The following is an 18,155-nucleotide window of genomic DNA, read 5'->3' as shown; positions in this document are numbered from 1 at the left end:
TCATGTCACATGATGTTGATCTTGCCCATTCACGTGAACGGGAGTTGCATGTTGCTGCACAACCATTAGGTGGAGAAGAATCACCAGCACTCGGCTGCCACCAGCAAAATGGCTGCTTCAAAAAAAAAAAAGGGGGAATTCAGTTGGCCGTGTTACAGGTAAAAGTAACTCGGCCTCTGTGCATTATTACCGTTATTACTGTAATCACTTAATTGCCGTTATTACAGTAGTTTCAACGCCGGCTTTTTGCTCGCAGCGCCGTGAGCAGAAAGCCGGGTTAAAGCTACCGTAATAATGGTAATAGTTGTAACGCTGCGATAATTCGTGGGGAATTGAATTCCCCCCAAACTGCTTCTAAAGTGTTAAAAAAAAAAAAAAAAAGATATTTCCGGTGCACATGCAATGTTCTCCCCTGCAGCTTCTTCTCAGGTGCTCCACCCAGCTGTTTTTACTTGGAGCCCAACAGAGTCCTATTATAATAGAACACACTAATGTTTCTCCTATAATAATAGGCACTATGTAAGCACTACAGCCAGCAGTGTGTGTTAGACCACTGACCACCAGTCTGACCAGTCCTGGCAGGTGTGGGCAATAATCGCCAACATTTTTCATTACGATTGCAAATCACTACAACTGCCCCCACCCGGTGGCTACTTAATACCACCCGGCTGCCAAATTTTTCTGGGGAGAAGACTGATATGTTTCCACATATATAGTAAGCCACCCACCATTTTCAAGGCACTTCTGCTAATAGGATGGTAGGAACTGTAAACAATGAGAGTACCCACGGTAGGTCACACACCATACAATGGAAGTACCAATACTCCCTGACAGCTACTGAATTTGCGCATGTCTCGCAAACAATAGTACACAAAAGACAAGTTGCTTAAGGTGCTTTAAAAGTGGGTACTCTGATTGTTTACAGTAAGGATCATTCTATTGGCAGAAGCACGGTGAAAGTAGTGAACGGCTTACCCTGTATTTACCCAAATATATGCAACTGGCTCATCTCTGTTTTATTAATAGAAGCAGTTTTAATCTTTTTTTTTTTTTTTTCTAATAGCAGCTGAGCGCTGGGGGATTCTGTCTGTGTGTTTTCCCATTAATATTTCAGCCCTCCCTTTAGAGCACCTGTTGCTGTCTATAAATTGATTAAGCAGTTTGCATTTTGTTCCCAACTGTCAAGAAACCTACACCTCATTGATGACAACAGAAGGGGGGAAATGTAATTTTAATGACCCAGCAGGAATACATTGTCTCCCTATCTTATAGAGTTTGCAAATTACTTTGACATTGCTTCTTGGGCTTGTAAATATAGTTTGTTGCATCAAGAATTTGCAGTACTTGAGGCAGAACAATACGATTTGGATTCATGCTGGATACATATGACCTGCAACAACTTCATGTTATTAAAAAAAAGGTATATTGTGTGTAAAAATGGTGAATATTTTCACATTGATAACACCAAGACGTTAGATCTGTATAACATTCATATGCAGTGTTTCCCGGGTGGCATTAAGAAGTAGCCAGGTGGGAACAGCTGTAATACTTCGCAATAATATTGGAAAATGTTGGAGGTTATTGCCCTCACCAGTCAGGACTGGTCAGACTGGTGGTCTGTGGTTTGTAGTGCTCCCATAGTTCCTGTTCTAATAGGAGAAACAATGGTTTCTTATAATAGGACTCCCAAGAGCCTGGGGTGGCAACTAAAACAGCCGGGTGATGCACCTGGGAAATAGGTGCTGGGGAGAACACTGTTCATACACAGTATATCTCCAGCATAATCTGTCCAGTCTTTGGGTGTAAGGGTACATAAGTGAGCAGCATATACAGAAAGAACGTGTACACCACAAATATAAAGAAATCCGACACCGGATATATTGTCACAGCCGCATTATGGTGGTTCAGGGCTGTCCACACACAGACCTCCTAATTGCAGACCTCGAAGAATTTTCTTTGAAACTCACAATTCTAATTTTATATGTAGGTTTGCAAAAGCAGTAGAAGGAAAACCGTTCAAAGGGGTAATTTCTGGAAATATATAGTTATGGACAGGATGTGTTCTAATCGGGTCCAGACCGTGACCATGTGCCAGGCATTTGTTTTGGCAAGTATCACTACTACCCTGTAAGATATGGTATGATATACAGGCCAAAGCCTGTCTGAGACGATAGCTTGCTAGTTAGTTCCTGCTACTGCTGCAAGATTCTTGTCTCTGCTTGGTAACTTAATGTGGTGTGCAGGCTTTGTTCTCCCTCTATCCAGACATATTCCAGGTTCCTGCCCTGTGTGTTCTCTACTTTTGTCTGCGCTTCTTAATCATCTTTACACTCTAGGATTCCTTGGTGCTCCCGCTCCCAGAAACGAATGCTGCACTACACTGAAGCACATTGTTACTTTGCACTGCAGGGCACAAATCCAGTGGTCAGATTACTAGTATTCACGGAGGGCTGGCAGTGAAATCTGGGCAGTTACCCCAGGGCCAATCCTGTTTTTGCAGATGAAGGCAGGCTCTGTGAAAAGGATGGAATTTCCTATAGTGCGGTACTTGGTGAATTCCCGTGTGACTGTTCTGTGTTTCTCTCCCCACACCAGGTGTTACATAGTGGATTTCCTCACAGGACTTAAGTAAAAAGTCTCTGCAGGAGACTAATGCTGCTTGTACTAGCCTGGAGCTGGTTCTGTTGTACCATGGGCTATTTATTTGTGGAATCTCTCCGGATCAAACGCTACTTTCACTGTCCGTCTCTAGGTCAGTGGTGTGCAAGGTTTGTTTTGTGTGTGGGGAGGTGATTATTATTTTTTTAAGCTTAGACAGCAAGTATCTGAGTGCTATGGTATTGGGAACTTTAAAAGTTTTATGGTGGAATGTATTGGGATTTGATAATCGCCCCCCTACAAAAAAACAAACAGATTCTTAGACCACACTTTGTGGCCCATACCTCAGCTCTACATTATAGGAATATAACACACTTTAACTATGAGAACCACAGATTTGTTGCTTTGGAAAAATTGCTTACACAAAGAATTGCCTGATCTTGTGGCTAGTTTACAGGACATAATACTTGAGAATCAAACAAAAATCATTATTTTTGTTTTCCGTATAGTTTGCAATGACCCTGTGTATGAATCAGCCAATCTGTAGAGCATTTGTTACCTTGGATACTGGTAATCCCGTTGTACAAGCTCTGCCTCTGTTTGAGTAGTGTAAAAGGGAGATTCTCAGGCCTAGAATAGTCGCTAAAGCAAATTAAGTGAGGACCCATGAAACAAGCATAAGTGATGGATGCCCATTGTCCTATGCTTTTCTGTTTAGGCATAAGGTTATAAGTAACATATATTGTTGTTTGCATATGATTTGCTGACTGTAATGGTATTTGCTCGTCAAGCAGAGGACTTGTTCACATGTTATTGCTTGACGATACCAAGAAAGCAGTCTACCTCTTTCCTGCTTTGCTATTCCTTTGTTCTCTCTGGTGATGTATTTTACCTTTTTACAGAACATTTCCCAATTATAATTATCAGTATGGCATCCCATATTCATATTTTGCTGCATGCAAGCGTTTGAGAATAAGGCAAATAGTGGGCGTGAAATCGTTACATGCGTTCCTTCCATCAAGGCCGAAGTACCTTAATCTGCATTACCAATGCGTTAAGCCTGACCTTTTGAATAGATTGGCAAAAAAAAGTGCCAAGGGTTGTTCAACTTTGGTTTGCTCAAAGTAAATAATTTTGAAAATTTAAAGTAGAAGCACATAGGGTATGTGAATATTAGCTCTTTTACATGTTGATTTAATTTTTATCTTTTTGAGTGTTGTGTGTTTTTGGAGCAAAGTTGTTGCATTGGTCATTGGAGTCAGGGGGCTATTATTTCTTTCATTTTCTTTTCTTTCTCTAATTCTGTACACTTTCCACAGTGAAACTTGGCTGCAATTTTTGTTTGCAGCTGTGTTAGTGCAAGGTGCATGGGGTTACACTGTATTTTATACAGTATAATGTCTAGCTGAAGTAAATACTGTTGGAATAAGGAATGGAAGTTGTAAGTAGTGTTTAAAGACTTTGCATATGAACTTTGTCAATCACTAGCATGGACGAGAATGTCCTTAAATGGTTTCCATAGTGAGATATTATCTTCCACTAGTGTTGGCAGAAGTTGACAAAAAAGGATATCTTGCATAGATTTTAATCTCCTCACTCAGCTCCACTGTTGGATGTTTTGGTTACTTGCTCAAGAAAATGATGTTGGGATGAGAATGTAATGAGATTTTGATTGCCATCATTTTCTTTCAGGATGGTAATACATTGTACAGTTTCATTGCTTGGTGGCAAATTAGGTGGTTTAGAAAACCACAATGCATCTGTTTTTAGATCTTTTAGCCTCATTCTCTGTGCGCATAGTTCAGTTGTGAGAACAAGTGTTTCATTGTGCTGACGACTGTAGTGTAGGGGCAGAAATCCACCCAGTGTGGAGGTGGATTCTCTGGTCTTTGTTATGTTTTTTCCATCTCTGATTAACCATATAAAGAGGAATGTAAATGTATGTGTTTTGGATATGGGTCTAAAAACTCCTAGAAGTGAGATTACAAAAATGTAACATTTTGTTCATATGGAGCATTTCAATGTATTTGTCATGCTTTACGTTGGCAGTGCATGCATTGAGTTGTCACTGTATATGTGTTAGGTGGTTCTATTACTGTGTGCATAACTGTGTATAAATATGGCACTGTGTATCCATGTCCACATTTCTGTATGCATATTTCTTCTGTTTGATGTATATCAGAAAGTGACTATGGCTGTTTATGTATGCATGCACTAATCCTATGTTGTGTCATGATCACTCTATAGGCACACATGCCCTGTGACTATCGGTGTAAATGCTGCTATTGTGATGCTTGTTGCATATTTGTGTGCGTGTTTGTAAAAGTTACTACGTTTGTGTGCACTGCAGGAGGGCTCCCGGTGTATGCGTGTCTGTGTCTGCACTTCCTGTGTGTGTAGTTTATATTTGTACTTTGCTGATCAGCAGTGAAATGGAAGCTCAGCTGTTGGGAGGCACCCTTCACCTGAGATTGTAAAGACATCCACTTAAGCACTGTACAGGGGGATACTGGGACTCCTGCTCTTTCATACAATCTAGAGCTGTCTTCTGTGTCATATAATATTGCTGCCTAAACTCTGCACTTTGACCGTTTCCATTAGCTTGATGCTCACAGCAAAGTGAGGGGAGGCATCACTGTGGTGTGGGCTATGAGGTACTGCCTGGCAGATACAGGGGATGTCAGCCAGGGAAATGTAAGGGTGTATGGATGGAGAGATGGGGAGACTGGTGGGGTGTTTGGAGGAAGCTGGATGTAGAGGCAGTACGGAGAGGCGTGTCTGTGGACTATTGTCCAGTGGTTTAGTTTACACAATAGCAGTATGTTATCCTTTTGCAGCTTTAGTTTAATATACAGCATCATTTTATTTAAACTGTCAGAAAAGGGGAAAAAGTACCCGCACACATTGCCTAAATACATCAATGTGTAACCTAATATGAAATGTAATGTTGAGAATGTTTCGCATGGAATGTGTGGATATCCATGAGAAGCGGGATGACCAGATGGAACATGAGTTGAAGTGCAAGCCTGAAGATGTTTTAGGAATTGTTTGTTTTGTTCACTTTTTTTATATTATTATTATCAAGAGTGGTGGTATTATGAGTTTCGGTTGATAAAGGAGTGTATGATTTGCCAGAACAGGAGAAATTACAGTTTAAAGTTTGTGGTTTTAAACAAAATAATTTGTACTGGAGAGTAGCTGAAACCTCCCTGTAGCAGATGTCTCAAATGCTTCCTCTCCTCTAATCTATATTAAAACTCTCCTAAACTCTTCCTCTGTCTTAAAAGATTTTTAAATGTTTCTTGTCTCCACGTTTCATGATTCTATCCAGTAGTAATAACTCGATAGTTTAAATGATGACTTTCCTCTTTATGCATCGTTGCCGATTTTAGGTAATATGCGCAATCCTGTTTCTGGATAAAGTTGAACTCCTCTTAATTCTGTTTGTTTTTTGTTTTGTTTTTGTTAGCAACCCTCCCCTGAGCGAGGAAATGCTGCCCCCTGGAGAATGGATGTGTCATCGCTGCACCATACGCAGGAAGGTATACTGTTTTGGTCTGTGTATTTAACCCTTAGTAGCCAATAAACCTGAATGGACTCCTATTTGGGATAATTCTGCAGCAGTCATGTGGGGGTGCCTCACTGTTACTTTATAGGAGCACTCCTCCCTGGATGTGAAATACTCAATTATAAATTTGGCTAATGAGCTGTTTCACTTACGCATTCCTAATTCATCCTGGGCAATATCAGTAACGTACTTATGTGAAAATAAGGAACCCTATAAGGTTGGGTTCGTGGATCCCAAATGAGTTAATAAGGACTAATTTGTAATTTAAAACCCAAAATATTTTGCGGTTTTCCTGCAGTTACCTCAATTAATAGTTTATGCTTTGAGACCAAAACATATTAACTGAGACTCTCTTGTATGTATGTTTGGTGATTTGATATATTCACTTTAGCAACTAGCTTATTGGCCTAGATAGGTTGTCCTTCTTTACACACACTCCAGCTGCTGTTTTAATTATAAATACTCTGCTTGTTTTGTTTGCTTTCCCCTGTGATGGTCTGTAAGGTTTGTGTTTAATACTGTCTTTGTTTTCATGCTAATGTTCACTCTGTACAAGTTGTCCCTTTGGGTCAGTATCATTTTGGTAAATATATAATGTGCAGATATACTATTATAAAGAATGTTACTTAAGGTATAGTAAATCATACTGTAGAAATACCCCATATTCTATTAGATGGATACTTTTGGAAGCTCACTAAAAATGGAGTTATGTTACGTGTTTGTGTGCATTGTTCCATGCTATGCAAATTGTGAGTATAAAGGGTAATGTGTGGTGCTCTCTAAGGACGAGCTGCTGCTTTCTTAATTAGTGCTATACGAGAATCGGTGTTTATCCTCCAATAATGCAATACAGAGTGGATTTGTGTTGATGCTGTAATCTACCTATGTGAAGGCTCTGGCATGCTGCTTGTCGTTTGTGGGTTAACCAGGGCAGGTGGTAGCATGCAGCTTCTGCATGAGGTTGTATTAGTGAACAATACATCAGGATTTCTATGTGCTCGCTAACATGTTAATAAGCAGAACTGACCCCAATTTTTACATGCACATTTGCTAGGTTAGAAATAAGAAAACCAGTTGTAGCTAATAGAAGGGAACAGGCAGGAATCGCTCTTGACGTTTACAAATATGATTCATATAAAGGTCATTCCATCTCTGTTGCGATGACTACTCTGTGCTGTAAGATATCCTATGTTATTATTGCTTGTATTTGGAGTACATTGTAGATCTCACTTTACACATTGTGGCATGTTTACATTTTGATTCCTTGTTTGTGATTCACTAATCAAACAATATTTATTTTCTTTTGGGTAACAAATCTTTCTGCGTATCATCGTAATATAGATGGCTCTTCTCAGTATATTGCTAAAAGACAAAGGTTAATCACTGGGTTTCTCTCCGTCTCTTTGCAGAAACGTGAACGTAAGAAGGAACTGGGCCAGGTTAATGGATTGTTTGACAGATATGGGAGGAGGACTGTGTCACCCACCTGTGACATGGATTTTTCCGAGCGAGCTGCTGGCAGCTTTCGAGCCCTTTCCCAAGCCAAGCTGTTGGAGAGGAGGGTAAGCCGTCCAGGCACCCCTACATCCAGTGCCAGCACTGATACTCCCAATTCTGAGCAGAATGACATGGATGAGGACATGATTGATGTGGATGATGAACCCTCAGCGGAGACTGATTACAGTCATTCTCAGCTCAAGAGACCATTTCAGCTCCTCATTGCAGCAGCCATGGAGCGCAATCCTACCCAGTTTCAGTTGCCCAATGAGCTCACCTGCACCACAGCACTTCCAGGTCAGTGATGAGGATTAACACTTCCAGTTATTCTGACCCACTGAGGTTGCAGCACGTGTCTCACCAGATCCATCTACCAGCATGTTAGTGGGTAACTTAGGTCTTAGAAGCTCATGGACCATATTTGCACGTGGCATTTGTTGCTTTGAGTCATAATTTCACAATGTGCTGAGTAATTGCCAACTCTTCCACAGGCACCAGCAAGCGGCGGAGGAAAGAGGAAATGACAGGGAAAAACATGAAGAAAGCACAGCACGAGTTGGATCACAACGGCTTGGTTCCTCTGCCAGTTAAAGTCTGCTTCACTTGTAACAGGCATGTATAGTAACTGGCTAGTTTAATGCTGGATAACTGCAGACCAGTATTCTACCACTATGGGAGCACTGTACTGTCGGTGTATATGTCACCTTACATTACTATACAACTATGACAACAAATGTGGAAGAGCAAAGAGCTCTGTGCTGAATAACTTTGTCATTTCTTTGCCAGGAGCTGTCGCGTGGCCCCTTTAATTCAGTGCGATTACTGCCCACTGTTGTTTCACATGGACTGTCTGGACCCTCCTCTCACTGCCATGCCGACCGGCCGCTGGATGTGTCCCAACCATATTGAGCACATTGTGGCAAGTCATTTTATTCATTGCTGATTAAATCACCCGGATTTTATATTGTTAGAATGATGCAGTGTTGGCATTTCCATTCAAACCTTTACTTAGGTGGTGTCATGTTCTCCTTTTCCCCTATAGGGTAAAGTTTGTATTACACAGCTAATGAATGTTGTTTCATAAGATATGTTGCTGGTTTTCGAGTGCATGCAAATTGGATACAATCCACTTTAGTCCTTTTTCTTAAATCGATAGTAAAGTATATTCCATATACAGCAATTTTGTGCTCATGGAAATTGGTGTGTGCTTTTTCCTAAATGAATGTTATGTCCTTTCTCTCCTTTTCAGCTGAACCAGAAGAGTATGACCCTAAGTAATCGATGCCAGGTGTTTGACCGCTTCCAGGACACCATTTCCCAGCATGCGGTAAAGCTGGACTTTCTGAGCCGCATCCACAAAATACATCCACCAAACCGTAGGACGCTGCCATCGGCCAGGAAAAACACAGTCAAGGTGCATAATCTTGAAATGCTTTCCAGGCTGGGATTGTTGGTTTAGAATGAAACCGTTTGGATGAAAATAAACCTTGGCACATAGCAGTGTATATGGAACAGTAATACATCTTGGTAGGAAACCACTAAATATAGTTCTTATTGGTTTCTGAACTACAGAGCTTACATTGTTTTAGAATCCCTATGATCCACTACTGTTGTAAGATATCTATGCGTCATGTTTCCATTTACAATCACGCCTATTTAATGCTATGCAAAGCTAACGACTTTACATTGGTTCCATTTTAATGTAGAAGTCTTTTCCCCAGGTTCCTGAAGCCATCAAGGCCCAGTACCAATCGCCTCAGCAGTCACTGCCTCCTGCGGGTATACGTGATGGGGAGCTGATTTGTAACGGTGTTCCTGATGAATCACAAAAGCGCCTACTGCACTCTGAGCACTTAGCTAACCAAGCAGAGCAACAAGAGGTGAGTAAGAAAACAAATCCTCTTATTGCCTCTGCTGCTTTGCTTTTTTTTCACTTCAGAAAAGTGAAAAATAAAATGAAAAAAAACCTGATAAGGAAGGGTGTTCATGCATATGACTCTTTAGCTAGGACACAAGTGAACCTAATTTGAAAATATGTAGTACAGTTTTCTTTGACTACTTTGGGAGATTAAAGTGTAACTGTGAGCTACACACAGTGGGGACAGCCATTTTTTGAGCTGAAATAATAATGAGAATGCAGACTATTAAATTACTAGGAATCACTGCTACTTGGACATTAGTTATATCTTATGAGTGTTGGCCATATGCCTGTTTCTAAGCAAACTGATTGGCTGAGCCCACACAGTAGATGTCTCCTCTCTGTATAGGTGACGGGTCACTGTCTGTTTATCAAAGGGATAATGGTAATATCATGGAACACATTTACTTTCATTTCCTGTCCCTACAACAGCTAGAGAACAAATTCTCATCATCTTGTCTATATTTTTGTTTCTATAAGTGTTTGATGAAAGATGTATTCATAGCTTTTAATTTAAATGTATTTGCTTCTGTTTTAAATCTTTTAGTGGCTTCGTAGTGTCATCGCACTTCAGTGCAGCATACTGAAATACTTATCTGCTAAGCAGATGCCATCCTGGGGATCAGACGACTTAGACTCGTTGGATGTCAAACCGATCATTGCACCTGATGGTTCCGTTTCCAACTCTCACCAGCATGCCGATGGCAAGCCCCAGCTTCCTTCATCTTTAGGACTGTGTCCCAGCAGTCAGTCTACAACAGTGGAGGAAGATGCTACTTATGTGGTGAAACCGCGACTCTCGGCCAACTGTGGCACCTCCAATGGACCTGCTATATCGGAGTCTAAATCAAATGGGCCACATACTTACAATATTAGCCCAAGCCCCATGGAACAATTGATTGACCATCAAAGGCTAACTGGAGCTAGTACTGGCATTTCTGTACTTTCCCAGCGGCAAACACGGCCTCGGTCAGGTACGCCTCCCACAGCAACTGTTCTCCCAAATCATGTGTTGAAGACTGAGAGCACGGCAGGACCCACACTCTGTACCCAGAGGCTTCCAGTGTCTGCTGTTACTCCCAATTCTTGCACCAGTCCTGAAATTTCTAGCACTTTGTCACGAAAACATACTCCAACGCAACCTGGACCTCCTCTGAGTCTACATGATTCCCGACCTGTGGGGTCACCACTATCTGGCACCAGGGCACTTACACCTCCACAGGCTGTTGGTGGTGATATCACCTCTGCAGCGCCTGGTGCCTCCAAACTTTGTGCAGCAGCTCCACCTACAGGTGAGTGACAGTGCTTCACTGCAGGCACAATGGGCTGATTCATTGAGGAAAGGAAAGCAAAGAAATGGAGTAACTTTGCACCTTTGCAAAACCCTGTTCTGCAGGACAGAAGTGATCAAGAGATCCTCCTTCCTTACACAAGGCCTGGAAGATATTCCACCTTATCTCAACATGGTTGCGAACAGTCTGTGGGTCATTTCTTTGTGTATGAAGATTAAGGGTTTTTATGGAGAGATGAATTTAACATGTGGGGACAGATTTATAGTTGGGGTAGGGCATGTTGTAGATCAACTTTTAAATTTCAGCGTAAAAATAAAGCTATCAAGTATTTGTGTGCTACATGAAAAAACAGCCAGTATTTAACTTGCGTGCAAAATAACAAAACTAATTTGCGCTCCTTGCATTGTAAGATGGTTTGTCCGGGAGAACATGTTCTCCTTGTTTTGCCTTGCTTTCCTTAATGAATCGGGTCCAATGTGTTTTATTGAATTGAAGATGCTCTTATTTGAATCACATAAACAGTTCGTGTGCATGTCTTTATGAATGTGGGGGGTCGTCTTGTCAGTGGGCAGCATAAGTATTTGTGTGTCACGTATGATGTCCATTATGGGAACTCATTACCCTTGTGCTCTGACGTCCTAATGGTGGGAATATGCTATTTTCAATTGTTTGAGCGGTTGTAACTTTCTTGAGCCCCCTACAATACTCTGTGCTTGCCAGTGTCCTCCCACTGCTGAGACATGCTTCAGCCGCACACAATGTGTATGGGGGGAGGGTTCTGTTGGTGGGAATGATTTGTGCCATTTTGAAGCTTTCCTGATGAGACGCGTTAGACTTCCATTTTCAAGTGCAATTATCCAGAGACTGCGTGCAAATATTTTGTCACCTCTTGACATAATTGTCATTTTTGCTGTTTGTGGCTTTGCACCTTTGATGGCTTATCTGTTGATTTGTATGTGAACTCTGGCATCTTTTCTGAAATACATTGAATTGTTTATTTGTTTGGTTGTGGCACAGCTCTGCTCTCTACTTTGTATACAGTTGTATTTGGGGAGCTGCATTTTGTCATTTCCCAACTTAAATAGTTCTGCCTGATCTAAATACCTGCTTAAAAGGAACACAGAAAGGTTGCTTGAGAGCCCTTACAAGCCGAAAGACGAATTTCCTCTTTACAGTAGACATGTCCTACCTGTAAAATTGTGTTAAGTGGGATTGTTAAACCCGCAGATTGAAAAAAAACTGCCCACTTTTGTTAACCTGGTCTCCCTTTCAGTATAACTGAATACCAGACTTGGAACCCTTCTACCACACCTAAGGTGTACTGCCTTCTTTCACACTTGGACCACCCTGAACTCAAGCTCTAATCTTCTTTTTACTACTTGGTTTCCATTTTATTTGTGTCTCTCTCTTTCACCTGTCACCATTTTTAGTTTTTTCAATTATACTTGTGATTCTGTCCATTAATGTGCCCCGTCCATGTAAAAGGATCCTCTCTTTCAACTGTCACCTCAGTTTGTTGTTTTTTTTTGGGGTTTTTTTCTGCAACTAGATTATAAACCTTGTCTCTGATCTTGTTCGTAGTTCACATATTTGGTTTTCCTATACTTGCGAGAACGGTTACATTTTGGGGTAATTTACAAATTATCTGAAAGTAGCTTTGGAGAGATTCATGTAAAAGTATTATCTTTTTCTCCTTACCCAATTATTTCTGCCTTTTCTTTTTATGTATCCGTAAATAGACATTTATTCCAATATACTACCAAATGAAAGCCTTTTTGACTCAACAAAATGAATATTACAATTGCTTGAATAGATGGGTAATCCATACAAACTGATGCATAGTGTAGTGTCACGTTACTTTTCCTTTCCCTGTGAAATAAAATGACACTTGCACTTTTTTGTGGGGAACGTCTGTCCAAAAAGGATTAGGACATTATATCTGCAATTCAGCATAATGGTAGATTAACTTTTGATGTTTAAAAACTCAAAAAAAAAAAAATGGTGTCATTGTAGTGAAGGTAAATAACATAAAAGTTTACCTATACGGATGAAATTGAGCAGTAGTGATGTGGCCCCTCGCTGTATTATAAGTGCAAAGTGTGCGACTCCAGAACAGATGAACTACTATTAATAGGAACAGCACCCAGGCTAATCAGGCTGGCTCTCTATACTATGGCATGCTGCAACAGTACTAGCCGGCTAACCTACAGTGAGAGCAGCTGCTGTCTCCCCCCACCAATGTAGCCGCTCATAGCAACGTGCTGGAGAGCACATTGCCAATGTTTGGGGGTATTTTGTCTTTCTTTTTTTGCTAAATGAAGGAGTGAAACTAAACTTGTTTGGTGGGAGGTATTTGAAAGTAAACTTCGCACCAGTTAAACTTTACTGGGCTAATTCAGTTCAGAGCTATGTGCTGCGGAGTGCCTTCACGGCCATTCCTGAGGCACTCCGCAACATCAGACTTCTCGCACCCCACGGAGGGTGGGGGTGTTTGGATACTGTAGTACCTGGATATGCGCAGCGGTGATGTGTGGCGGCTCATAACTTTGGCTTGAATCGGCCTCTACCATTTAAATTTTCCACTGTGTTTTTCATCATCACCATTTATTTATATAGTGCAACTAATTCCACAGCGCTGTACAGAGAACACACTCACATCAGACCCTGCTCCATTGGGGCTTACAATCCAAATTTCCTAACACACACTGTAACTAAGCAGGTATTTTTATACACCAGTCATGACTATATTGCTGTGAACCAAATCAGTCCCCAATTTGTAGCAATGAACTATTGATACAATACAGCCAGTGATCTCACCATTTATCCACCCAGAAAGCAAAGTATCCGCATTGCCACCGTTCATATCCCAGCCTTTGTCAAATTATTTCCCATTTACAATGCTCCCTTTTGCCGCATAACTTTGCATTATTTATTAAATCTTTGTTGCCATTGCTTAATGTGCAGATATCTCAATATTGGCACCATGGGTCCTGGTCCTGTTGGTGATCATTGAAATGTAAGATTACTGTGACAGGAACGGATGGGGAGCAGTTGTTGCCCTTCAGTTATAAACGCTTTGGTGTGAGTTGTTGGAAAACAGTGTGTCCACTGGTCAGAGCGCAGGGACTTCATCTCACCCCTGCCCTTAGAGTCACATCTCCATCTCCAACAATGCAGTGGCTGGGAACACTTTTAGAGGGGGTGGTGGGTAAGCTTATGTATATGCACCATGTAAAGTGGGAGATTTTGGCCAGTCCAACCTTTAGCTAATTATAGGTTTTCATGGTCCACCATAAATACGACTAGGAGCCTACTCTACTCTTCTTTCAGAACATGGCACTATTGTGTGCAGGTAGCAGCCGCCACTGACCAGATCAGGCTCGTGTGTACAGCAACACATGGGACTGATCTGGAGGAGGCCAGGGCTTGAAGCTTCAGGCATGACTGTGTATAAACATGACCTCTGAACAATAAACATTGGTCTGATCTTTAAAGGGTAAAAACCCTCAGGTAATTAAGTAGTTATGAGTCAGCCGGTATCTTGGTTCTAGTGTGGAGATGCCACTGTTGTGATTTCTGAGTATGCTTTTTGTAAACCACTATTACTGTAGGGAGATATGCAAGTTGCAAGAAGGTAAATGGCACAGTGATGTCACCAGGTTGTGTGTTAGATGAATAACATGTTTGCTATTGTCTGGTTAGTATTTACTGTGTGAAAATCATATGTGCCTGTTGTTTTGTCAGATTAACTTCTACCATCCCCAGCATCTGTCACTGTTTGCCAACTGTGAAATACTTTGACATCAGAAAGCTGATTTGAAATTGCCATTTAGTTACAGCTTTAACTTGTAACTAGTATCTTTTATTGAGCTCTTTTATATATGTGTGCAAAAGTTTAACCTTCATGTGCTAAAACCTTTCACTGTACGTTTGCTGTTTGTTGTTAAGCTGTCATTTACTACATTTGTAGTGTCCAGCAGATGGCACTGTTAGTAATGATGAATAACACTTGTACGTTCTTTGGACCTAATCATTTTCTGCTTTATTCAGTGACACTTGGCTTAAAATATATAAGCCGATGTAATTTCACTAACTGTTTTTTTTACCTGGGTATGTAATCCCCAAGTTTCAAAAAAGTGCAATCCTCGGCCCCTTCTCCAATATAAAATGTACTCTTTACTCTCCGTTCCAGGAAAGGGGGCATCCTCAGGGCTGCAATCTTACCCCTAGATTTGGGGTACAGCCCAGAAGGGTTATAGATGGATTATATATTTTTGTGTGTGTGTAGATTCTGCACATTACAATATAGTCTACATGGGTGTTGTTGATAAATCATCTGCTGTACTAATCTGAACGATCTTCTTATAGATGGTAAAGTGCGACCTAGTACATTAATAATCGATGGAACTTCAGTTGGTTCTTCAGCGATGGTGGAGCTCACAAATTCCCTCAGAACACTGATGGATGGAAATGGAGGTGAGTCATATCAATGAGATCACGTTTGTGTTTTTCACTTTTAAATAACATTGTGCAATACAAAGTAGCGCGTTCAACTAACAGATGATATACATTCATGTGTCCATTAATACAGTCCATGCAGTGCCGTAATATGATAACATGGCTTAAAGAAGATGTAGGTCTTTCAACTGAACAGCCTATTTGTACAGATGGGTGTTGCCAGTATAATACACATTTCTTGAGATTTCCTAAAGACATCCCCTGTAGGCCTGTATCTATTCTGTGAAAGCAGGCAGGGTGTACCAAGACATGAGAGCCCTGGTGGCTGTATCAGCATGATCTCCAATAGATCTCGGGTACCACTCATAAGTCGTGGAGAATCTATCCAGTTTGTCATCTAATGTAGGATTAAGGTCACCTGTTGTAATAGGCAAAGGGAACAATACTACTAACTTAAGGGAAAGGTCTGTGATCAGGTGGATGTTGAATGAGGGGTAGGGGCAGTACACTAACAATAATCAAGTCATCCTGATGTATTACAGATTCCATAATTATATACTGTCCATTAGTCTGCCTTTTAAATTTAACAACTGGAAAGACAGACAAGCTGACCAGAATTCACACCTCCTTTAGTGTAAAGCGAGCAGGTGGCGTGCTAAGTGCTCCTTATCCATGGCTTTTTGGGGACTAGAAGTTTTTGCCTGCTGATGTGTTTCTTGAAAAAGTATTATGTCAGGGAGGTGGTTTTTAACAAAACTGACAATTCTAGCCCTCTTAAATGTATTATTTATCCCTCCAGCACGCTATAAAAGGATTAGTGCTGGTGTCCTATTCTTTAGGAATACATGTGTCCTCATCAGGCAAGGACATAAATAAGCATCCAGAGCCCACCAACAAGATTAAATAGCTTCTTGGTTTACTTTTACCTGCGTGCGGGTGTCTCCCAGAGCCAGCATGAAATACACATACATCATTTAAGTGGCATTGACCTGCTTGTTGCATTGCACAGTTGATAATAGGTTGACAGCTAAGCATGTAGTGAGTAACGGTAATAAAAATAAATGATTATCTCCCTTAATGCTCCATGCGTCTTGTCCCTAATATTTAAAAAACGTATGTCCCCTAACGAAACACAACCCAAGTGACCGCACTAGGTATTTATGTAAATGTAACCGCTGTGTAGTGTAGCTTCTGTATAAGGCTTGAGTGCAGCTCTATTAGAGTTGCTCCTGTGGCCTGGACTTTCAGAGTGATCCACCTTCCCTAACTATAGGATGAGCACTGCCAGTCTATCATCGATCACAAGGAGTTTAGCTGAGATAAGGTTGAGTACTTTATTCCTAGATTCTGAATGTGGTGCCATCTGTTTGCCTGTGGGTCTCCATAGAAAAATCGGCTAGATGGTGATATCTTCAAACTGAAGTGGGCTTTCTGTTCTCGCGTTAGCCTTTCTTTATCAACATAATAGCAGTACTGAAGCACCCATTTGCAGTACCATATCAGGGATGTCGTGTGCCATTTAACGGCTAATGTGGAGCTAAATAGACGACCTCCAGCGGTACCCAGTAGACACTTATCTATAATACTCTGTTTTGCCTTTTTCGGTCAATCCAACAAGTCTTATTCCTAGGTTATTCCTTCATACTGGTTCTCCAGGTCATCTGTAGATTACGATGAATTTTATGGAAGGCAGTTTTGTCCACTGCAGCTTGATCATCTTCTAGGTGAAACCATCTCCCCTCTAATATGGCGGAGTGTGACCTTCTTTTGTAAAAAATCAGGATATTATTCACACATACAGAGTGTGTATGGGTATATTGTCAGGCAGATAGAGCAGACTACAATCTCTGAGCATGATGTCAGTGTGTTCTCTGGCTGGCTCAACAGCTCTAGGCACCTTATACTTACCAGGACTGGTGATTGCTTGTGAGGCTCTATATATAAATGTATTGGGCAACCACTTATGTCTGTAAAACCGTTTTAGGTTTTCATTTTTTTTTTTTTTTTTTTAAATGTTATTTACTATCCTTTTACTATACATTTGGTAGGAACATGTGGCGGCACTGAGAACCTGCCTGATGTCACTGCTTCCTAATGATCTGATATGCTGCATTCTCATGGATATGATTCAGCCTGATTTACCTTTAAGCTTTAATTTTCCATCCTGTATGTCGAATCCTGACTATTACTAGTGCTTACTAGAGTGTGTCTTTTAAGATTGAGATTAAGGAGAAATGGCATTTATTCTTGTGTTATCCAACCACCTGAACAAGCAAATTGGTAAATTCAGAGTGCTGTGCATATTAACGAGAGCAGGAGCAATGCATCTAATACAATGGTGATTTTTATGTAAATATCATAGTACCTTTTTTTGTGCTGATTCTAACACTATCTACATGCATTATACTTAGTATTTGTATTATACTTTTTAATTTTTGTATTTATATAGGCAGCATGAGACACAAATAGTTGTGTACTTTTCTGCTATTGTATTCTGATATTCTTCTAAAACCATAATACTCACTTTTGAATACAAATGAATATTCCAGAGATCCAGATAAATCTGCTGGATGAGAAGCTGGTGAAGTTCTTGGCCATGCAGAGAATCCAGGAAATCTTCTCTTCCAAAGAGCATCCTGTAGCAAGTGCCACCCGTCCCCAGCCCGCTCCTTCCCTCACACATCACATGGAAGGTGGGTTTGCATTTTATCCTATTTACGTGTGTTACTAATCTCGCCCATACTAATCTCATCCACCAATGGGATTTTAACTTTCAGGAAATTAATGAAGCATTGGACAACTTTAAAAAGATTTTATCTGAAGA

The 18,155-nt window shown here is 40.8% G+C and overlaps 1 protein-coding gene across 2 annotated transcripts in view; it reads left to right on the top strand.

The window, feature by feature from the left end:
• The window catches only part of PHF12 (PHD finger protein 12), a 40,104-nt gene that overhangs the window by 9,829 nt on the left and 12,120 nt on the right, over positions 1-18,155 (top strand). For both annotated transcript variants that reach the window (XM_075196837.1, XM_075196838.1), the window contains exons 3-11: positions 6,068-6,140; positions 7,576-7,960; positions 8,155-8,275; positions 8,450-8,582; positions 8,913-9,077; positions 9,385-9,543; positions 10,129-10,873; positions 15,242-15,349; positions 17,881-18,024. In XM_075196837.1, the coding sequence (XP_075052938.1) occupies positions 6,068-6,140; positions 7,576-7,960; positions 8,155-8,275; positions 8,450-8,582; positions 8,913-9,077; positions 9,385-9,543; positions 10,129-10,873; positions 15,242-15,349; positions 17,881-18,024 (2,033 nt within the window). The remainder of the gene's footprint in view (positions 1-6,067; positions 6,141-7,575; positions 7,961-8,154; positions 8,276-8,449; positions 8,583-8,912; positions 9,078-9,384; positions 9,544-10,128; positions 10,874-15,241; positions 15,350-17,880; positions 18,025-18,155) is intronic.

This window comes from Mixophyes fleayi, chromosome 2 (genome assembly GCF_038048845.1).
Source record: "Mixophyes fleayi isolate aMixFle1 chromosome 2, aMixFle1.hap1, whole genome shotgun sequence".
NCBI classification, from domain to species: domain Eukaryota; kingdom Metazoa; phylum Chordata; class Amphibia; order Anura; family Limnodynastidae; genus Mixophyes; species Mixophyes fleayi.
The sequence above is the reverse complement of the archived record's forward strand: the minus strand, read 5'-3'. Positions and strand labels throughout refer to the sequence as shown.